General features: G+C 50.8%; 1 protein-coding gene and 1 long non-coding RNA gene across 8 annotated transcripts in view; one reads left to right on the top strand and one right to left on the bottom strand.

The window, feature by feature from the left end:
* Positions 1-23,142, top strand: part of KIF9 (kinesin family member 9) — a 49,597-nt gene that overhangs the window by 16,509 nt on the left and 9,946 nt on the right. For all 7 annotated transcript variants that reach the window (XM_044253698.1, XM_044253702.1, XM_044253701.1 and 4 more), the window contains 12 exons: positions 1,047-1,130; positions 1,238-1,330; positions 2,418-2,565; positions 3,639-3,703; positions 6,083-6,160; positions 12,908-12,976; positions 13,713-13,817; positions 15,374-15,429; positions 16,185-16,275; positions 16,761-16,894; positions 18,239-18,430; positions 20,215-20,429. In XM_044253698.1, coding sequence (XP_044109633.1) covers positions 1,047-1,130; positions 1,238-1,330; positions 2,418-2,565; positions 3,639-3,703; positions 6,083-6,160; positions 12,908-12,976; positions 13,713-13,817; positions 15,374-15,429; positions 16,185-16,275; positions 16,761-16,894; positions 18,239-18,430; positions 20,215-20,429 — 1,330 coding nt within the window. The remainder of the gene's footprint in view (positions 1-1,046; positions 1,131-1,237; positions 1,331-2,417; positions 2,566-3,638; positions 3,704-6,082; positions 6,161-12,907; positions 12,977-13,712; positions 13,818-15,373; positions 15,430-16,184; positions 16,276-16,760; positions 16,895-18,238; positions 18,431-20,214; positions 20,430-23,142) is intronic.
* The window catches only part of LOC122909481, a 58,822-nt gene continuing 49,787 nt past the window's right edge, over positions 14,108-23,142 (bottom strand). The window contains exons 4-5 of the long non-coding RNA XR_006385149.1: positions 15,816-16,371; positions 14,108-14,176 (exon numbers count right to left, since the gene is read on the bottom strand). This is a non-coding gene — a long non-coding RNA (uncharacterized LOC122909481). The remainder of the gene's footprint in view (positions 14,177-15,815; positions 16,372-23,142) is intronic.

Here is a 23,142-nt window from a genome sequence, read left to right on the forward strand (position 1 = left end):
AAAAAATGAAAAAATAAAGAAATGACCTCTAAACCCCAACCCAGAAGTGACCATTCTGAACATCTTTTTGGAAGCATCTGTGTATTCTTTCTTGTGGGAGTGCTTTTTTGTTCCTTAGATTGCCCTGCCATATGATTTCACCCTTCATTCGGTTGATGTGGTGCACCCCATTGATCGATTGGCATGTGCTGAACCATCTTTGCATCCCAGGGGTTAGTACCCCATCATCCTGGTGTATAATCCTTTTAATGTGCCATTGATGTTAGTTTGATATGATTTTGGAGTCTATGTTTCTCTATGATTAAAAAATATTTGTCGGGGCGCCTGGGTGGCTCAGTGGTTTAAAGCCTCTGCCTTCAGCTCAGGTCATGATCTCAGGGTCCTGGGATCGAGCCTTGTGTCGGGCTCTCTGCTCAGCGGAGAGCCTGCTTCCTCCTCTCTCTGCCTGCCTCTCTGCCTACTTGTGATCTCTGTCTGTCAAATAAATAAAAAAATTTTAAAAAAATATTTGTCAACATTTTCCTGGCTGTGTCACATTCCATTGTATAGACAGATCATTCCCTAATCACTGAATATGTAGGTTGATTGTGAGTCAGTATTCGTGAACATTTCTAAGACTTCATTTTTTTTTTTAAAGATTTTACTTATTAGAGAGAGAGCATGAGCAGGAGGGAGAGGAGAAACCGACTCCCTGATGGGCAGGGAGCCCAATGTGGGGCTGGATCCCAGGACCCTGGGATCATGACCAGAGCCAAAGACAGATGCTTAACTGACTAAGCCACCTAGGTGTCCTCTAAAACTCTTTATGTTTATTGCTACTTTGCTTTTCAGAATGCTCTACAGATTCACACACCTAGGTGGAGGGTAAAGGTCTAGGTTTGGACTCCGGGTTGGTGTCCCATTCTACTTGTTTATAAATGAGATTTCTCTGGAAGGCCTGATGGCAGTAACATGAAATCACTTGTGTAGCTGTGAGTTAAAAATGAGCCAAATATCTTACTATTTTAATTTTTCAAAATGCTGTCTATGTTCCCCCTCCTTTTCAGGGAGAGACCAACAGGATTATAGCCTCTCACACAATGAACAAAAACTCATCCAGGTCACACTGCATTTTCACCATCTATGTGGAGGTGAGCATGATCTTTGAAGAACCCGGGAGGGGCAGCCTAGTCCCAGGGACCTGCTCTGTCAGAAACTTCTCCCTGTGATGGCTAACATCTGTTTGGATGTTTCATAGGCCCATTCACGGACTTTATCAGATGAAAAGTACGTCACTTCCAAAATTAACCTGGTGGATCTAGCGGGCTCAGAAAGGCTGGGGAAGTCTGGGGTAAGTGGGAAACAGGAGGTGCCTTCTCAGCAAGCCACAGCCTGTTTCAGGCATTGAGCCTGTGCCCATGGGCTGTCCCTGGGGTTTTTGAATATGTAGGTTACCCCATGGGGTACTGCATGGGGTTTTGAGAGTCCAGCCCTCAGCTAGACCCGCTAGAGCACGTGGGCTTGACCCTGTGGAGCTGGAGGATCTGGAATCGTAGAGGTGAATCAGCAGCGGCATAGTTGTAGTTCCTCCCTAATGGGATTTTTGTGAACATTGAGATGATGGCGCCAAATTCTTAGCAAGGTGCCAGCCCTCAGGAAGTGCTCAGTAAATGCTTTGTGCTAGTATTAGCCTTTCTCTGTGTATGGGGAGAGGGGTGCCCCATGAGTCTTGCCGCATTTCATCTTAGACACTCATATGAGTTTGAGTAGTAGCATAAGAATTCACAGGATTCTCTGAATGCATTTCTATGTGCATTTTTACACTTGATCTTAGCCAAAAGGCCGAGAAGCGATTCTATGTGCATTTTTAAAAGGATTTTATTTATTTTAGAGCTAGAGAACAGGGCGGGGAGAGAGAGTGAGAGGGAGCATGCGCACAGGTGGGGCGGAGCAGAGGGGGAGGGACAAGCAGACTCCATGCTGAGCACGGGTGGGGGGGTGGGACACAGAGCTCAATCCCGCAATCCTGAGATCATGACCTGACTGGAAATCAACAGTCAGACACTTCACTGACTGAGCCTCTCAGGCACGCTCCTGTGTGCATTTGTCTATGTGTTTTTATGCATATGATAGCCTCAGGGTGATGTGCTCACGTATCTGCACAAACATTCCTGGGCGGATTCATGCCAGTGTGACTCTTAAGTGAGTCTGCGTAGGAATATTCACGTATGTATTCATATGCACGTGAACGCCCCCATAAATATTTGCAGGAACATTCCTGGGAGTATTAGTATTAGCCCGAGGTGGGATACAGTCCTGTGACACTGGGAGGATGGTGGGCTCTGGGAAGGAGGCTCTGGCCTGGCCACCCACCCACAGGGTTCTCCGTGGGGCTGTCTTCCACTTGGTGTGAAGTGAATGTGACTTTTGGTCCGTAGTCTGAGGGCCGCATGCTGAAGGAAGCCACCTACATCAACAAGTCGCTGTCATTCCTGGAGCAGGCCATCATTGCCCTCGGGGACCAGAAGCGGGACCACATCCCCTTCCGCCAAAGCAAGCTCACCCACGCCCTGAAGGACTCGTTAGGTGAGGGTGCGGGTGGTACCCCGGGAGAAGGGACAGGCTGGGCCTCGCTGCCGCTGGTGATCACGGAATTGCTCCCTTCCACTGGCCTGCGCTTCCCTGCGGCCTTTTCTCGGTGACCCCAGACACAGACACAGCGGAAAAGGCAAAAGCATGAGTGGTATCCTTGTTTATCACCCACAGCGTGCCATGCTATTCCCGCAGAACCTTGGTGGAAACTTTTTCCTCTGCTGGAAATACCATCTCCTTTCCCCTCATCTCTAAACCTGGAAGAATCCTTCATGGCCTTCAAGACCGTGGTGGGCCTTTCCCTACGCTGCCTTCTCTTCCCCTACAGCCTCTCTAACAGAGGAGCAGGGGCTGTGTCTTTGCATCCTCATGTCTCCAGGCTTTCGTGTTGGGCCTGATGGTGCAGTCATGGGTGTCTGATTATTGGTGGAGTGCCACCAGTAGCGAAACCCTGGCCCGCAGCCATCTCCCCACTCCTCCCTGCCCCATGCCAGTCTCCTCTGCTCTCCTGCTCCTCTTTTAGGTACATCCTGTGGCCTCTCCCCTTCCCTTCCCTCCTCCAGCCTCAAACATGCTTGGATGTGTCCCCTGTAACCCTGTCTGAGTCAACTCGGGTGGCTAAAACAGACTGGGGGGCGCCCACACAACAGACGTTTATCTCTGATGGCTCTGGAGGCTGCAAGTCCCAGATCAAGGTTCAGCCTGGATGGTTCCTGGTGAGGACTCTGTTTCTGGCTTGTAGACGGCTGCTTTCTTGCCATCCCTTCACATGGCCAAGAGAAAGAAAGAAATGAGAGAGGGACTAGAAAAAGTTCTGGTCTCTCTCTCTTTCTTATAGGGCCACTAATCCCACTATGGGGGCTCTGCCCTCAGGACCTCATCTAAACCTCATTACTTCCCACAAGCCCCCTCTCTGGATGTGATCACATTGGGGGATAGGACTTCAACATAGGAATTTTGACAGGATACAGACACTCAATCCATAACAGACCCCCACCAGTCTTAAAGAAATCTCTTGGCAGAAAACCCACATGGTTCATGGCGCTTCTGTGTCCTGCTTTCTGCAGGGGGAAATTGCAATATGGTCCTCCTGACGAACATCTATGGAGAAGCTGCCCAGTTAGAAGAGACGGTATGTAAAGACAGCCCACACGGCCTACTTGGAATCCTTCTCATGGATTCCAGGGCTGGGTAAGGCTGGCTCTGGGCTGGCTAAGCTGGCATACTTAGCCACAGACATTGTCAAAAGAGAAGGGATCCAGGGGATGAATCAGCCAAAATTGCTGCAGGAGGCCCTGGCAAGCTCCACATACCAAGTACCAAGGGGCAGAGGCTGTATTGAGGAGGAGACAAGGCAGGAAGCAGGCACTGGGTGGGGGCCTCTGTGAGGAGAGTTTCACAGGGGGAAAGGACTCTGCTCCCTGGGGTGCTGCTCCTGTGAACTGGGATCTAGGACAGCAGATTTCTTGTTCTTCATAATTACACACTTAAAAATCTTAGAAGTACCACAGATTCTGGGCTGTGGTTATAAGGCCTGTGTGAGCTGACAGGCATTAAGCATGTGCGCTGTGTGTAGGGTGGTACGGATGTGCTGGGAAGAGCAGCTTGGGAGAGGTGAGGTGCCTGTGGCCTGAGGCCACAAGGTTCCTTGCCATGGCCCTGGGTAACGTGAGAGGCCCAGATGAAGGAGCCCTTCAGAGGAAACGGGACTTTTCCTGAAACTGGGGTGAGGAAGGTGGGCACCGAGCCGGCTGCAGTTAAAGGATGTGTCGTACAGAAAGCTGAGGTGCTCCTGGCAGAGGAGACTGTGGGCCCGAAGGTGTGGGCCGTGCCAGGAACATCTGGCCGCTGCAGGGGAGGGCCTGGGAAGAAGGAGGAGAGAAAAAAACTGCAGAGGCTACACGGGCACTGGCGGCCAGGCTGATGCTTTCGCTGTTCTGCCGGTTGCTGGGGTGTTATGGCATTTGAGTAGGGGAGGGCTGTGGCCAGCATTGTGGCTCAGGGAGATTAACCCAGCTGCAGGACCCAGGTGACCTGGGAGGGGACAAGCTTAGGAGAACCAGAGGCAGTCACAGAGGCCATAATGGCTGAGGCAGTGACACGGGTAAGCTCACGCAGCTGGGCACCCCGGCGGCGGTCTTCCTCTGAAGGGTCACTTATCATAATCAGGCAGATTTGGGAAGCTCTCTGTAGGCATTTTGTTTTGTCAAGGGTGGATGGTTAGGGCAAGCTTCAGTCATCTGGAGAATCCACTTACGCGAAATAGATCCTTTCCAGGCACACTGCAGGGCCTCCCAGTTTCTTGCATTAGGGACCGGCCTGCGTCCAGAGAGGGTGCCCTGGGACTTGGGAGGCCAGGAGGGAGCTCCTGCTGACGTGCAGGCAGCATCCCCAGAGGAAGGCTTCAGGAACCTCCCAGTCTCAGCATGACAAAGCACGGGCGAACCCCAAGAGGAGCCATATGAAAATCGGGCCTCCTGACTGCCTTGCTGAGGAAATGCCCTCTGAGACAGGCCCCCCTCTCTCCTTATCCCCACCCCTGAGATGGTCACCGCAGAGGAAGCAGCTCACCTGTACCTGGCATCCCCAGAGCCTTGTGACCCGGGACACAGCTCATGGAGCCCGGAGCTGCTGTTGGAAGGGCCTTGGGGGTTTGGGACAAAGGCATATTGGGGTGTGGAAGCGAATGATTCTCTTTTTCAAGTGCTTTAAGCCTTCCACCCTATTCCTGTCAAGGATCATGTTGCTTTATTCAGTGACACTGCTTGTAACGTGTGGGAGTAGATACAGCGAGGGCGCCCTGGCCACACTTGCTGCTGTGCGCAGAGCAAGAGAGCCTGATTCCAGCCCACACAGAAGCCGCTTGAGCTGCAGGGACGGGGCCTCCTCCCGAGGGCTTGCTGTGGGCCAGTCGTGTAGAGAGCATGTTACAGACCTCTTCACTAAGCCTCCCGGGCTCTGGGAGGCAGCTCTTCCCAACCTTACAGAGAAGCTCCAAAGCCTGTCAGAGGTTGCATGGTTGGTCAGGGCAGAGTTCTTAACCACTAGACCAGACTGCTTGAAGGAGGAGCCCTTTCGGGCCTTCTTCTGGGCCACTCCTGGGTGACCCCGCCCCCACCCCCAAGTCTGCACCCTGTTTCAGGGCCTCGAGTCAGCCCCGCATGGTGTGAGGCTGGGATCTCAGGGCCCGCCCTGTGCTACCACTGGCTGTTCCCCACTGCCAGGGAGCAGCCCTCCACCTCTCATGCAACAACAGTGTTGTGGAGCAGCGCGTTGGGGCCGTTTCTCAAGTGCCTGCTTACGTGGCTGCCTCATGGGCCTCCAGCCGTAATTACCCCGGCCTGGCTGCCCCTCTCTTCTCCCCAAGAAGGAGACCCCACCCTTCACTATGGAGTATGTCTATATGCAGAGATTCATCTTTTCTGGTGGGCTCCTTGGACTTCCTTTGCAAATATCTCCACTCACGAACCATTGGCTAAAGACACAGAGGTCTGTCTGATCTGTTTTTCAGCTGTCTTCACTGCGGTTCGCCAGCAGGATGAAGCTGGTCACCACAGAGCCCGCCATCAACGAGAAGTATGATGCTGAGGTACTAAGGGGCTTGTGGGCAGGTGTCTCACTGGGGGGAAGGTGTGTGGGTGTGTGCTGCCTGGGTCACACAAGCCTCACTTCCCTTTCTGCCTCACCTGAAGATCCTCATGCAATCTTGGGTCTGTCCTTTTACACCCTGGGGCAGACCAGGGTCTTCAGAGGCCCTGGAGACCCCCTAGGGGGCCAGCACCCAGATGAAAGGGCCAGGTCAGGTTACCATCCAGCTCATGTGTGAGGCTTTGGGGCTTCTCGGTGAGAGTTCCTTAGAGCTAACTGTTTCGAAGTGAAGTAAGTGTGGACAGACTCTCAGACTCATCTGGTTATGTCACCACAGAACCTCTTTCATCCCAGCCTGTGTGATCCCTTTAAGCAAGCAGAGCTGACCATCCAGAAGTCACGCTCAGCATCACCACTGCCCAGGGAAATGCAGGTTGAAAGCTTAGTGGAATTCCATCCTCAGACCAGCCTAAACTAGAATTGTTCTGATGATGGAGAATGATGGTGGGGATGTACAGAGACAAGGGAGTGTGTCTGTCTCTGGCCAGAGTGTCGTCCATCCAGCTGCTGTGGAGAGCATGCTGGCAACATCTCGCCAAATCAAAACTCATTTACTGGTAACTTGGCTTTCCTTTAGGATGCTTGTAGAATCACAGTTACCAGAGACAGGAGCATATGCATGCCCTAAGCTCATGGCAAAGCAGTTAATTAGACCTTCCAGAGTCTAAATCCTGATGGAAAATAATGGTCCCTGTGGCTCCCTAGAGCTAACCCATGGCTTGGAGGCAGAGGAAGGTATTGGGTTGGTTAGAGCTGTGGCTCTAAAACACGCACAGGTATCTGAACCCTGGGCAGGCTTCTGGAATAGCAAGTCACTGGACCCATTCACAGAATTCCTGTATCCATTGGTGGAGGGGTGAGGCTTAAGGATTTACATTTCTAGTAAGTTCCCCGATGCTGCTGCTGCTATTCTGGGGCCACACTTGAGAACCACTGGCACAGTAGTCAAGAGCCATGGTCCCCACAGTGGGCTGTTGTGGTGTGGCGACCTGCTCTTTCCTTCCTTCAGCTGCCCAGCCTCAGTGAGATGCTTACCCTTCCTAAGCCTCAGTGTCCTTGACTGTGAACTGGAGAAGTAGCAGAATCCACTCTCAAAGAGATGTGGTGAAGAATAAGCTCACGGGGAGAAACTCCTTAACACAGTGCTGTCGTGGAGTAAATGCTCAGTAAATGTTAGCTAGTCCCCTACTCACTCGTACAGGTCAGCAGGGTCCCTTTCTGGGTGGACAGTCTAGAAGCTTTCTTCGCATACCTGTGTGAATGGCTTCGGGACAGAACGGGGCTCCCACTGCTCATTGGATCAGTAGCCTTTAATTAACAGGAGACTAGCTAAGTGAGCTACAGAGGGAGGGAGTCAGGCTCGAGTTGCATGTCTGGATAATCTCAAGTGGGACCACAGTGGGCCGAACGTTAGCATCTGTCGTTTCCACCGAGTCTAAAAATGTGCACAGCAAAGCTGAAGATCATGAATGGATAGATGCAAGGGCAGTGAAAGAAAAAAGCGTGGGAGTGGGAAGACCACACAGAGGTTGGGGTTTCCCTCTAGGATGTCGGAGAGTATGGACTTGGAGTGAGGCTCATAGTGGCTTCACATTTATCTGCCATGTTTTATCTCTCTCTCTCTCTCTCTCTCTTTTTTTTTAAAGATTTTATTTATTTATTTGACAGACAGAGTTCACAAGTAGGCAGAGAGGCAGGCAGAGAAAGATGGAGAAGCAGGCTTCCCGCTGAGCAGAGAGCCCGATTCGGGACCCGATCCCAGGACCCTGGGATTATGACTTGAGCCGAAGGCAGAGGCTTTAACCAACTGGGCCACCCAGGCACCCTGCCATGTTTTATCTCTTAAAATGAAAAATGAAAACAAAAATTGAACCCAATAGGACATCCAGCTGGCTGTTCAAGTCCAGTTTTGGGGTGGTCTTCCTGGGTTTCATGGCATTATTTGCTATGTTTTTCTGTAGTTTAGGGATTTTATTTATTTTTGTTAATTTCCTCATCCGGTGTCCTCTGAAATCGGGAACCCTGCATTGCCACGTGCGAACCTGGCTGGGTAGGCCGTGCACCGGACAGCAAGCACTTCCATGCCCTTCCATGTAAATTTTTTTTCCTTCCGTGTAATTTTTGTTCCGAAATCGGCATGGTTGGTCCTGGCCAACCAAGTCTCCGTGTCACCCAGCATAGCCGTGTGTATGATCTTTATGATCAGCATTTATAAGCAAAAATTCCTGAGACCTGAGGAATTCCTTTAGTTGCCCCTTTCCCTGGACCACAACCAGCCTGCCAGTGTTATTTCTAGCACCATCTTCAGCATAGATGCCTCTTTTCGAGGCGGTGGGGTAGCTTCTGTGGCATTTCTTCAGCCGACCATAAGGCAGGAGGCTGAGTTCCTGATCCACCTCTGCCACCAGCTGTCTCTGAACCTTGGGGTTTTCACCCTTGAACTCGGGGTGGGACTGATGAACTCCCGTGACCCTCCCACTCTGTGAGTTTGTGATGCTGTGAGGGGGTGTAAAGGCTGCGAGCCTCGGGCATAAACAGGCAGCAGAGCGACACTTGTTCTCTTCTGCTGAGAAGAGAGAGCACCGGCAGGCCATGAGGGGTGGGGGTTAACAAGGGAAGCTTCCTGGGTGGAGAGCCGCTCGTAGCCTGCTGTGCTCCTTAAGCTTTAAAGGACGTGGCCAGGTTTTGTGTTCCACCTGGGGTACCAAAAAAAAAAAAAGAGTCCGTCACCTAGGAGGTGCTGCCAGGTCCTGTTCTGTGGGGCCTGCTGCTCCCGCCCTGTGTTTCCAAGCAGCTTCTCTCCAGTCAGACTGCCAGGCATTAGGAGAAGCAGCTCCAATGCTCTCAGGATGTGACATGGAGGCTGGTTCCCCTGGGAGCGGGGGTGCATCTCCCCACATCACCTGACTGGCCCAGAGATCTAAGCCTGGCCCCCCCTGCCACACTGGACAGTCATCCCACTGGAGGCCCTCAGTGTTGCAATGCAACAGACTTTCTCTAGCTGGGACATGACGTCTTTTCCAGAGCAGAGATCCTTCAGCTGAGAGGACGGGCTGGCCACCAAGCCTCTCCTGTTGACCTCATAGGAAGTCTACTGAAAGAGACCATCTTGGGGCTTCCCCGAGGGGCAGAGCTAGATTTGGACCCTGGTCATGCGCTTTGAGTCCCAGGCTTTGTGCTCTGAACTGCCACAGAGCCACCAGGATGCCAGGGTTCTGTCGCCCCTAGCTGCAGACTGGTCACAGCGTTGGTCACCAGTCCCAGGATCTAGTTGTCAGGGGCTCCCTCCAGTGGCCATTTTTCAACAACTGAAGGAAGCCCTGTTCACAGTGACGGTTCTCAGCGTAAGATCCCTGTGCCTCTCATCTATCAACTGTAAAAATGACTCAGCAATTCTGTTTCTAGAAATATATCATTTGTCCATTTACCTAAAGTCTACGGAACACTTACCACGTGCCAGACACTTTTTGAAGCACTTGGAATATTAGTATGCAAATAAACACATGTCTCTGTCCCCAAAGAGCTGATGGTCTGCTGGGGGTGGGAGAGAAAGATAATAAATATAAGAAATAAGTGAGTCTAGGGGCACCTGGCTGGCTCAGTTGGGAGAGCATGTGACTATTTTTTTTAAAAGATTTTTATTTATTGGGGTGCCTGGGTGTCTCAGTTGTTAAGCGTCTGCCTTTGGCTCAGGCCATGATGAGATCGAGCCCCGCGTTGGGCTCCCTGCTTAATGGGAAGCCTGCTTCTCCTCTCTCACTCCCCCTGCTTGTATTCCCTCTCTCACTGTGTCTCATTTTTTATTTATTTGTTTAATTGATGCAGAGAGACACACAGCAAGAGAGGGAATACAAGCAGGGGGAGCGGGAGGGAAAAGCAGGTTTCCCGCTGAGCAGGAAGCCTGATGCAGGGCTCAATCCCAGGACCCTGGGATCCTGACCTGAGCCCAAGGCAGACACTTAATAACTGAGCCACCCAGGTGCCCCAAGCATGTGACTCTTGATCTTCAGATTGTGAGTTTGAGCCCTATGATGGGTGTAGAAATCACTTAAATGAATAAACTATTAAAAAAAAAAACCAGGAAGTGAGTCTAGATCTTGCTTTTTACAACAACATGGATAGCCCTGGAGGACATTATGCCAAGTGAAATAAACCAGATACAGAAAGAAAAATAATGCATGATCTCACTATATGTGAAACCTAAAAGGTCAAATTAATAGAAGCAGGGAGTAGAGTGGTGGTTACCAAGAATAGGGGCAGGGGCCGAGGAAAGGAGAGATGATGGTCAAAGGGCACAAATTCTCATTATGTAATGGGTAAGTTCTGGGATCTGATATACAACATGGTGACCATAGTTAATAGTATTGTATACTGGAAATTTGCTAAGAGAGTAGGTCTCAGAGGCTCTTAGCACACACAGAGAAACGGTCGCTAGGTGAGGAGATAGATATGTTAATTAACTTAACTGTTGCAATCATTTTACTACATATATGTGTATGCGTTGTACACCTTAAATACTCATAAATATTCATACCTCCAGATCACTATAATATACCTTCTATTAAAATAAAGTGAGTCAAATGAATTTTTTGGTTTCCCAGTGCCTGTAAAAGTCATGTTTACACCATACCGTAGTCTGCTAAATGTGCAGTAGCATCGTGTCTAAAAAAAAGTATATACCTTAATTTAAAAATGGTTTTTCAGTGGGGTTCTTGGCTGACTCAGTTGGTTGAGCATCCAACTCTTTTTTTTTTTTAAAGATCTTATTTTTTTTTAGATCTTATTTATTTATTTGACAGAAATCACAAGTAGGCAGAGGGGCAGGCAGAGAGAGGGGGGAAGCAGGCTTCCTGCTGAGCAGAGAGACCAATGCAGGGCTTGATCCCAGGACCTTGGGATCATGACCTGAGCTGAAGGCAGAGGCCTTAACCACTGAGCCATCCAGGCACCCAGCATCCAACTCTTGATCTCAGCTCCAGCCTTGACCTCAGGGTTGTGAGTTCAAGCCCCATGTTGGGCTCCATGCTGGTTGGGGAGCCTACGCAAAATAATAATAATAATAAGTAAACAACTGTTAAAAATATTTTATTGCTGGGGCGCCTGGGTGGCTCAGTGGGTTAAGCCGCTGCCTTCGGCTCAGGTCATGATCTCAGGGTCCTGGGATCGAGTCCCGCATCGGGCTCTCTGCTCAGCAGGGAGCCTGCTTCCCTCTCTCTCTCTCTGCCTGCTTCTCTGTCTACTTGTAATCTCTCTCTGTCAAATAAATAAATAAAATCTTTTAAAAAATATTTTATTGCTAATAAATGCTAACCATCATCTGAGCTTTCAGCAAGTTGTAATCACTGATCACAGGTCACATAATAAATACAAGAATAATGAAAAGGTTTGAAATATTGCGAAAATCACCAAAATGTGATGCAGAGACATGAGGTGAGCAAATGCTATTGGAAAAATGGTACAAAACAGAGTTGCCTGACACAGGGTTGCTACAAACCTTCAATCTGTAAAAAGTGCAGTATCTGGGAAGTTCAATAAAGCAAAGTGCAATGAAATGAGGTATGCCTGCCTACAATTTCTCTTGAACAATTTTTTTAAATGTTAGTGGGGAAAAAAAGAAAGAGATAGATAAATTCTAGAGTTCCACCGCTCAGTACATTAGCTCTGCTTGCTTGGGGCTATTTAAATTAGTTAAAATTAAAGTTCACTTTCTGGGTCACACTAGTGACATTTCAAGAGTTCCATAGCTACATGTAGCTCATGGCACAGATAAAGACCGTTTCCATCATTACAGAAAGTTCTGTGAAACAGCATTGCTCTGGGGTATGTTGGTGATAGGTGCTATGAAAAAATTAGAGCAAGATTTGCAAAAAAGAGTGTTGTGGGCGTGGGCAGGGCATTGCAGTTTTCCGCGGGGTGATTGAAGTTTTCTTAATTTAGAAGCTCTTGAACAAAGACTTGAAGGAGGTGTGGGGGGTGAGCCAGGGCAGTACTTGGGGGAAGAGTGTCCTGGGCAGAGGGGACGGGTAGGGCAGAGGCGGGAGTGTGCCAAATAATTTGGTAGGGCTGGAATGAGCTTGGAGGGAACAGCAGGGAAGAAGTAATGGGGGCAGATCACAAAGGGCCGACGTTACCCAACAGAAACCTAGAAAGACCCAAAGATCTAAGGACAAAAATGTTGTGCAGTGTTGTTTGAAGCAGCAAAAATATTAGAGGTGACATACCTGATTATCAGCAGGGAATAGCGATATGTCTGTGCAATGGTCAGGAAGGATGAGGGTAAAAGGTACGACTGTGCTTGGAGAGCATCTGAAAGCAGTGAGCATCTGAAAGCAGTGGGCTGCACTGAGAGGGACACCACCGTGGTAGACCAGAAATCTGAAGCTCCTGGGAGTCAGGGTATGCAGTTGCCCTGTGGGTGCCTGTGCTCACTGTGTTCTGTCTCCTCTGCTCTAAGAGGCAGAGGCCAGGGGACTGCTGATGCCCCCGGAGACCCTAAACTCACCCTAGCTGGGGAAAAGTCACTGGCTGGGAGGGAGCTGTCCAGATGCTGACATCACACCCCATGGGTTTCCAGGAGGTGCCTGGATGTCCAGGCATAGATTAGGGAATTGTGGGCTTGTTGTGGGAGAGGCAGGGTGTTCTCTCTGACGGTCCTTCCTGCCCCACCCCAAACTATGTTTCCTGGCAGCGAATGGTGAAGAACCTGGAGAAGGAGCTGGCGCTGCTCAAGCAGGAGCTGGCCATCCATGACAGCCTGGTAAGGGGCTAGCGACAGGGGTCTGGGTGAGGGGTTGGCTGGACTGCTAGAGGGGGTGAGGTCGGGGTACCAGGTGGGCAGAGGGACTGGGTGGACAGGGGCCAGATGGGTAGGCAAGTCAAGTAGGTAGGGAGACGTGGGGAAAGGGGCTGGGGAACAGGGATGCCTGGAAGCTAGGGATACTAGAAGACCAGGAGGATGTGGGCAGGGATTTCAGATACCAGGGAGCAGAGGCAGACAGTTGACAGGAAAATGAGGGGCAGGTGGCAGGCAGGTAGGGCAGGGGCAGACAGCATGGGGGTCAAGGTCAGGGAGGTGGGACAGTTTGGGCAGTGGGGGAGGGGAAGCAACAGAGTGCCCTGAGGGCAGAGGGTGGGAACTGGAGACCTCTGATGGCTTGCCTGGGCCTACTTAAGTCCAGGAAGGGTTTCTAGGCAGAGGCAGCCACCCTCCCCCACCCCCCCCCACCCCGCCCCGCCACAGCCCTCATGGGACAGAGTCTGCTGAGTCTCAGCCCCCTTGCTTGGAGTGGCAAGCCCATGTCAGGCGGCTCTCAAGACCTAGTTGTCCCTCTGTGACCCCAGCACCTAGCCAGCATGGTCAAGGGAATGGAGCTGGCTTAGTTGGCCAGGGCCTGTGTCCAACCTCCCTACCTTGGTTGTCAGAACGACCCCTGCTGCACTTGTTGGGCTCAGGTGTTTGGAGCTTGTTGACATGTTCTTCATCCTCCTTCAAGGCCAACCGCACCCTTGTGAACTACGATCCCATGGATGAAATCCAGATTGCTGAGATCAACTCCCAGGTGCGGAGGTACCTGGAGGGGACGCTGGATGAGATTGACGTAAGGAGCCTTTCCTCGGGACCATGCCCTCCCTATCCTGGGCATCCCCCCACTTATGCTGGGCTGGCCTTGGAACCTCACCGAATGGGTGCAGTGGGTATGGAGTGGGTGGTGCTGGACCCCTGGCCTTGGGCCCTACAGCCTACCGAGGCCTCAGCATCCATGTTTAGGGTTACAAGGATGGGTGTGCCCCTCAGAGTGGCCAGCATCCTTGAATAGCCTTGACCACACAGGGGGTGGCCCATTACTGTGGGAACAGGGCGGTCCCTGGAGCCAGGCTGCCCTGGATCACATCCCAGCTCCGATGTCTCCTTGCTGCGTGACTTCAGCAAAATCCTCGTGTACTTGGATGGCCACACCTGTAGAGTGAAAGGGAAATCAAAGTGGAATTAACTCAGGATCTCAGCTGTGCCAGGCGGAGTGAGGCCATTCAAGGGTGGCCGTCACGTGGGCTGACAGGGCAGACATGCAGGGCCTGTGTTGGAGTAAACTAAGGAGGAAGAGACAGCAGCCGCACAGGGAAGGGTCCTCAGGGGGAAGGATGCATTCTATTTTGACAGTGCAGGACAGGAAACCCCTCACCGGCGAGCTACATGGCAGCCCTCCCCCCAACCCCGTCCCCGCCACCCTGGGCTTCTTACTGTGGCAGCGCTAACTGACAGGACTGGGACAACTGAGGGGTGGGCTCTTCTGGCCTTGGAGCAGGGTTAGTCCCAGAATGACCCTCTGTCAAGGGTAATGCTTGTGGTCTGTAGGGCCAAGAGGGAAGCCAGTGGCCTTCCTCGAGCCACAGATGTGTACGTGCTACATAGAAAGTTCATGATGGAACCTTGTAGAAACAGGAGGGAGCTGAAGACAGTAAATTTTATTAAAATTTTTTTCTTAGTATTTTCAAGAACTAGAGTCAATTTTATAGAGACCTTCACTTAGAAAAGGTAATTTTTAAAGACTCATTTATCTGAGAGAGCATGAGCTCGCAAGCATGGCAGGGGAAGGGGCAGAGGGAGAGAGAGAGAGAATCTCAAGCAGACTCCCTGCTGAGCATGAAGCCCAGTGCAGGGCTGCAACTCATGACCCTGAGCAGAATCAAGAGTCAGCTGCTTAACTGTCTACACCACCCAGGTACTCCACGGAAGGTCATTTTTATAGCCTCAGTATTTACTTAGTTTGAAAACTATGAATCAGTTGTGTTTCTCTGCTCATTTTTTTAAAAGATTGTATTCATTCATTTGAGAGAGAGAGAGAGTGCGCGCACAAGCAGGGGGAGAGGCAGAGGGAGAGGGAGACGCAGATTCCCCGCTGAGCTGGGAGCCCGACGCAGGGATTTGATCCCAGGACCTGGAGATCATGACCTGAGCTAAAGGCAGATCCCCAACAGCTGAGCCACCCAGGTGCCCCTGTTTCTCTGTTCTTGAGGAGGTTCCTGATGTTCCATTCTCAAGACATACATGATTAAAGGGTTAGCCAAGGAGTCCTGGTTTCTCTTCTGAGTGTAGACACACCTTCAGCCCTGTGCGGCCTGAGGTCCAACCTCTGCCTTGCTGTCTTGCCTCCAGATCATCAACCTCAGACAGATCCAGGAGGTGTTCAACCAGTTCCGGGTGGTGCTGAGGTAAGGGACCCTCACCCGCCCATCGGACTCCTACATCAGGCTGCCGTTTTCATTTCCCATGGCCAGGGTGTGGCTCTCAGCACACGGCCTTGTCTCTCATGGATGAGAAGCCAGCTCAGAGTCCTTGGGGTGTGCCCAGGCCCCTGAGCTCTCAGAACCTCCAGCCCTCTCCCTCCCCTGGGGGAAGCCGGGAGGAGAGCTGTCTGTTCAAGGACAACTCAGAGAAGAAGTGATCCCTGGTGGGTGTTTCCTGAGTTCATGAATTAGCCGGGAGGTCCTTCTGGAGTGCCAGCCCTGAGTGCGGCCAGAGCAGGGCATCATGAATATGCCCTGTGCCCCACCCCCACCTCAGGAGGCATTTGTGATGTATTGGGGTGCAGACATACCTGTACAGTGAACAGCTTGTGCTGGGTGATAGCACAGGTGTGGGTCACATGATTCCCTGGGGCCTTTTAAAGATAGAACCTAGGTGGGAAACCATGGTCCTGAGGCAGGCTTACAGTCCTTGTTAGTTTCCTTGGAGCAGAAGTCCCTGGCATACAAGGGTGGCCACTTCCAATTTGAGGGGTGAACAGGGGGTATGTGGTCTGAGGAATCGGGGTGTGGAATGGGTTTGTTTTGTCTGGTTCGCGGTGAGGGTGTGGCTCCATCACAAGGGGCCACACCCAAATGACTTCTAGTTCTCATACTTGGTTCTTGATCTGGAAGGTTCAGCCTAGCTCCAAGGTGCAAGGTGTTCTCTCCTCTCTCTCAAGCCAACAGGAGCAGGAAGTGGAGTCCACTTTGCGCAGGAAGTATACCCTTATAGACAAGAATGACTTTGCCGCCATCTCCGCCGTCCAGAAGGTATGCACGGTTGCTTCCTGTTGACAGCGTTCATGTCAGATTTTTTCCATCCCCAGACCTTCCCAGAAGCAGCAGGGGTTCTACATTCGAGCAGATCTAGGGTTGAAACAGATAAAGGGAACACCAGGATGAGCGTGACCCATGCAAGAGTAAATCGGATATGAATTCAGAATGGTCTCCAGGATTGGCGTCATGACCATAAACATGACCATAAACAAGACCAATTCCTGGAATTAGGCTAGAAACAGGCCTTAAGATCCTCAAGTGTTGGCATGAGACACCAGACCACTGAGTGAAGTTGATGTGGAGTGTGGACATTGGTGGTGAGAGACAGTGCTGTTGGAGACAGCCTCAAGCTAGCAACCTGGGCCCGCCATCTTGGCATGTGGGGTGAATATACCCACCTAAGCATAAGAGTTACTTGGGTCCCCCACAGGCCAAAACCCTTAATCTAACCCTCGGCCCTGTGGCTGGCCTCTATCCAGGCAGGGCTTATGGACGTTGACGGCCACCTCGTGGGTGAGCCTGATGGACAAAGCTTCGGACTCGGGGTCACGCCTTTCTCTACCAAACCTGGGAAGAAACCCAAGTCCAAGAAGATGTTCAAAGAACAGCTTGGGTGAGGAACCTTCCTGTTGCTTTACCTGCTCACCACTTGGCCCTCCTCAGCTGGTGAAAGAGAGGACACAAGCTAGTGTCTTCGCTACTGGGTGGTCCCCATTGCTCGTATTGCTGAGAATACTAGCAACATCTATGGGGTCCAGGCTGCGCTGGTTACCTCTTGTCCACAACCCCAGGAGGTAGGAGATCATGGCTCCATTTTACTAATGTAGAAACCAAGGCTTGGAGAGGGGAAGTCACTTCCAAGGTCACACCACTGACGAGTGATAGAGTAGAATAGAGAAGCCGGGTACCACCCAGGTACTACCTGTGGAAACCACCCCCAACTGGAGTCCTGTGACCTACTCCTTGGTACCCATGTCACCTGAATGCCCCAGTTCACCTTCCAGACAAGAATCGTTTGTGAGCACCAGGCGAGAGGAGTATCAAGGCTCACTAAATGAGATGCCCTCCCTGGAAGGTGCTGGTATCTGTGGACATGAACACAGGCTCTAGGAGGCTCCTCTCACAGAAGGGGTCACCTTGTGTGAGGCATGGCAGCCTCTCTGGGCTTCCGTTTTCTTCTCCCTAAATTGGGGAATCATAATAGTAGCTTCAAAGTCAGGAGGGTTGTTGGAAAGATAAACGGTGAAGGCAGTCCCCATACCTAGAACGTACACCATGCTAATGGGTGTTGCTATTATTGTCTGTCAGAGGATATGGGCTGGAGCTGATCGTAGAAAACTGTTCCATGTGGAGTCGAGTAGCAGGGGTTGCTGAGGGCCCTGGTCTCCTCCTGACAGCTCAGGCCTGCTCACATGTGCCTCTCTGAGGAGGAGGAGGACCCTGGGTGCCATCACTTGGAGAGAGAGGGCAGCTACTTTTCTGGGAGTGGCTGTGGGCATTCGTTGAGGTGGGAGAGTGGGTTGTGGACTGATCAGGGCAGCAGGGACATGTCTTGCTTTATCTTTGGTCCCCAGACAGACCTATGTGGGGTGGCGGCTCTGCCTTCCCAGGATGGCTGTGTGATGAAGACCTCCGCATCCCGGATGCTCCCGGGAGCCTGTGGCCCTCCTCACAGGCCCAGCCGCTTTCAGACCTGGAGACTGCCTAGTTTCCCCAGGCGTCTCCTGCTAGGGACTGCTAAGGGAGGGTTCCTTATTCTGATGAGGGGAGAAGAATGCCCATCGGCGTGGCTTAGGGTCATACCCTTTGCCCTTCAGCCTAGGTGTATGATCCAGCTAGGACTGCATGGGATGGGGCTTTTGCTGTCTGTGGGTTTGGAAATGTCACTGCCCTAAGTACCAGAGATACCTTACTGCCTATGACTGAGCCCTGGGGCCTCCCTGCCTTCTCCTTCCAGCTCCTCAGGAAGAAAGGAAGGTGCCGGCAGCCCTGTGAGTGGCAAGGATTTGGAGGTCTCCATTTCCAAGACCCAGGCGACCCCATTGTCCAAGGAGGGGGATGTCAGAGACTTGCCCCTGCGGGACCGGGAGACCTCCAGCTCTGAGCCCCTTCCCTTAGACTCCCCAAAGGAGGAGTGGCGCCCACCCAGGTGAGCACCTCAGGCCAGTTCACCAGACCACTCAAAACCCGTGTGTGGTCATGTCAAGAGCGCCTACAAAGAAATGAGAAGTAAAAGAGGGGGGTAATAGGCAAAGGCCAGGAGCACAGTCCGGAAAGAAGCAATGTGATGGCTGAGCCACATGCGAACCGGTCCCGCCTCAGGAGCCCTCCAAGATACACAGTTATATGTGGAATCATTTTAGATTCTTCAGAGAGTAGTCATTTAAAGAATTATGTTTACATTTTAAAAAACTAATGTATTTATATTAAAAAATTAACTTAAAAATAACTAATTTAAAAGGCCCCATCTTTTTAAGGTATGAGACCCCTTCCTCTAGCTACACTGTTCCTCTCCTTGGTGAGCCAGTAATCGAGTGTTCAGCAGTGGAGCCTGAGGAAATGATTAGAGCTGTGGACAGAGATTTATGCAAACAGATGTTCATGGCATCATTCATTTAAAAAGCCAAAAACGAGTTTTGGAAACACCTTCAGTAGCTAATCTTACTGAAAAGGTACTAAGTGAATGATTGTCTCTGCCCTTGGGATGTACAAGGATGTGTGTGAAGAATTCTTTCCTGGGGCGCCTGGGTGGCTCAGTGGGTTGAGCCGCTGCCTTCGGCTTGGGTCATGATCGCAGGGTCCTGGGATTGAGCCCTGCATCGGGCTCTCTGCTCGGCCGGGAGCCTGCTTCCTTCTCTCTCTCTCTGCCTGCCTCTCTGCCTGCTTGTGATCTCTCTCTGTCAAATAAATAAATAAAATCTTTAAAAAAAAAAAAAGAATTCTTTCCTTAGCAGATGAACATTTCCAAGAACTCAGAGAAGTTGAAAGTACTGTACAGCCAACACCCTCTTGGTTCTGCATTGAACACATTACTTACTTCATCAAACATCCGTCTTTCTCTCCATCCCTCTTATTTTTTCAATGCACTTTTTAAACTTTTTTAAAAAATATTTTATTTATTTGACAAGATCACAAGTAGGCAGAGAGGCAGGCAGAGAGTGAGGAAGGGAAGCAGGCTCCCTGTGGAGCAGAGAGCCCGTTGTGGGGCTCGATCCCAGGACCCTGAGATCCATGACCTGAGCTGAAGGCAGAGGCTTTAACCCATTGAGCCGCCCAGGCACCCCCCTTTTTTAGTATTTTATTTATTTATTGCATTTTTTTAACTTTTAAAAAATTTATTTATTTTTAAGATTTTTATTTATTTATCTGAGAGAACACACAAGAGAGAGTACACAAGCAGAGGAGAGGGGCAGAGGGAGAGGAAGAATCAGGGGCTCTCAATCCCAGGCCCCATTCAAGGGAACAAGCCACCCCAGCGCCCCCTGATGCATTTCAGAGGAAGCTGCAGACAGTCCACATCCCCTACCTCAACACTTCACCTCACATCCTCACAGTGTGAAGGAATGCCTCTGTGAAAAACATAAGATGTAAAATGATAACTGCTGCATGACATCAAACATTAAATAATGAATCAAAGAAATCCCTGAAGGAGATACACCAAAGTGTAGTTGCCAATAGGTAGTGAGTGGTTTTTTTGCTTTGTTTTCTGTTTTTTACACGTTTCCTTGCTGTCCTCACTTGTTGCGATGGTCACGTGCCCTTGCTGGGGGGGGGGCGGGGGGAGTCAGAGACAGACACGGGGGCGTGATTCCTGCACAGGGTGCCTGGGACTTCTGGTCGCTTGCCCACAGAAGACCCCCACCAACCACCCCAGGAAGAGGGGCAAAGTGCCTAGTGGCTCTGGCTCCCCTTCCCCTCCCCTTCTGTCTTCAGGCCCAGTACCCCACCCCCCAAACCTGTGGCCTTCGAGGACTTTAAGAACGAACGGGGCAGTGAGATCAACCGCATCTTCAAAGAGAACAAATCCATCTTGAATGAGCGGAGGAAAAGGGCCAGTGAGACCACGCAGCGCATCAATGCCATCAAGCGGGAGATGGACCTGACCAAGGAGGCACTAAATTTTCAGAAATCAATCCGGGAGAAGCAAGGTGAATGTAGTGGGAAGGTGGCGGGTGGCGGTGGGAGCTGAGTCATTCTGCTCTAAACCAGGCAGCCTTGGGCACCAGAGGACGGAAACGGGAGGGGGCTGTGGTCCTCACGCCTGGGTCATCGTGTGGGTCTAGTCAGCCCTGGGGAGTCACAGGCTCCTTCCCTATCAGGCAGCCTTTGCTGTGGATCTCCCGCTATTTTGTTATCTCAGACCTAGGTGTTGGGCCTTCTACCTCGTGTGTGCTGCTCCCAGTGGAGAAGCAGGCCTTTGGTCCTATAGACACTTCCCCAGAGAGATGGGCAGCTGGTGACCCCCACAAGGGCCGTATACGGGTCCTGGTGTGGTCTCACTGCCCACGGTGATCTGATTGGCGTGAGGGTGCTGGTGAAGACAAGAAACTGAGGAGGGAAAGAGAGAGCTTAAGGAGCCATTGTCACTGAGACCATTCCTCATGCCCATCCCTCACCCCCATGCTGGCCTGGCAGTCTCGTCTCCTAAGGCAGGTGGTGTCTGGGGGGCCCTCAGGCTCAGAGAGGAGGAACCTCAGTGTGGCAAGGGTGCTTACCTGGTGACCCTGACCCTAGTGCCCTTGTCCCAATGACGGACCGTGCTCACCCCTACCCTGGGGTGCCCTCCCACCTTGAGTGTGCAGAGGACTCCTCGGGGAAGGCCGATCAAACACAGACTCCCAGGCCCCGACTACTGGCTAACTCAGGAGATCTGGAGCAAGGCCCAGAACTGCATTTTAATGAGTAACCATCCCGACTCGGAGGCCAGAAGTTCAGAAGCCACATTCTTGTTCACAGTCTGGTCCCATTGTCCTTCTCCCCATGGGGCAAACCCGAGGTTAGGGGCTTCCCCTGGCTAAGCCACAGCCCTGTTCCAGGTGGGCCGCCCAGGCGGCAAGGTGTTGGGCCATCTCCAGATGTCATTTGTTTTATTTTGGCCACTCTGCTTATACCCTACAGACCAACAGTGACACACTGCTCCAAAGGGCTAAGCCTCCACGGGTCTGGGCACGGGGGGAGGGCTGGCAATGGTGGCTCCAGCCAGAACCTCCAGGGTGAAGATCTTACAGGACCAACGACTTCTTTGTCCCTTCTGCCCACACCTTCTTTGACTGCAACTTCTTATTACTTATTTACATATCTTAGATAATATATATTCATGCTATGCTGACATATATTTTATGCCTAAATATACCTGAAAACAGATATTTTTAAGGAATATGAAGATTAAGATTAAATAAACATTTTTATTTTATTTTTAAGAAGATTTTATTTATTTATTTGTCAGAAAGAGAGAGAGAGCACAAGCAGGCAGAGTGGCAGGCAGAGGCAAAGAGAGAAACAGGCTCCCCACTGAGCAAGGAGCCTGATGTGGGACTCAATCCTAGGACCCTGGGATCATGACCTGAGCCGAAGGCAGTGGCTTAACCGACTGAGCCATCCAGGTGTCCCAATAAACACTATTTTAAAATAGTGAAAATTTGGGGGCACCTGGTTGGCTCAGTTGGAAGAGCGTGTGACTTGATCTCAGGGTCATGAGTTTGAGCTCTGTGTTGGGTGTAGAGATACTCAAATAAATAAAAACTTAAAATATTTAAAATTTTATCTATCAGTATAAAAACATTTTTTAAAAGATTTTATTTATTTATTTAAGGGAGAGAGAGCACAAGTGGGGAGCAGAGGGAGAGGGAGAAGCAGGTTCCCCACTGAGTAGGGAGCCTGACATGGGACTCAATCCCAGGACCATGGGATGGTGACCTGAGCTAAAAGTAGGGGCTTAACTGACTGAGCCACCCAGGCGTCCAAAAAAAACACATTTTTGCTCTTTCCCCACCAACATCAGTTGTTTTTCCATTGGTTATTAAAATACCAAATAAAATACTTTTATCTTGAGGGAATAGATTAAGAAAATATGTTTTTTGATTCATTTTGATTGATAGCCACTTATTGACCCAGAAAGGTCAGCAAATTTGGCATGTTAATTAGTGTTTTATGAAAGAAAAATGAAAAATCATTTTAGGTTCAACTCTTTGAAGTTTTTTTCCTTGGCGATAATCAGAGGAACCGCCCCCGCCCTGTGGGAAACGAAGTGGTCACGGTCCCTCCCCATGTCAGCAGAATACTGTAAAGACTTGACTCAGTTAAGGACTTATGTCTGTCACAGTGACCACACTGGGGACTGCCCACAGCACACAGACCAGGCCGCTCTGCACTGAAGCGGAGGGACCTTAACAGGGGGGCACTCTATCCCCTCCCAACTCTAGACTTCTTGAATTGGGACCAATTCGAGATTCCTAAGTGCTTCTCCATAAATGGTGTCAGTGAATATGTAACTTAATTTTTCCCCAGGAAATATCAGTGGAAGGACACCTGGAGACTGCCTTACGCTTCCGGCCCCCTACCCTGACCACATACCTCAGTCACATAGAAGACTCACTCTCCAGGCTTCCTGGGGGTGGGAGCCCCACAGCCCTGATGGGGTTGACCTGATGCCTATGCTGAGATTTCAAGGTCCCGTGGGCAGTGGCCGGCTGAGTGCATGGCTTCACAGACCATGTTATTTTGTCTTAACTCAGCAACCCTCATCTGACAGACCTTAAAAGCACCATGAGATGACAAAACAGCACAACAGACTCCTTTCCTCCTGGATCCTCTGATAGCCTTTTGACATGATATAGATTCACACGCTCTGTTTTTAATAAC

The sequence above is a fragment of the Neovison vison genome, chromosome 6 (genome assembly GCF_020171115.1).
Source record: "Neovison vison isolate M4711 chromosome 6, ASM_NN_V1, whole genome shotgun sequence".
In the NCBI taxonomy this organism is placed as follows: Eukaryota; Metazoa; Chordata; class Mammalia; order Carnivora; family Mustelidae; genus Neogale; species Neogale vison.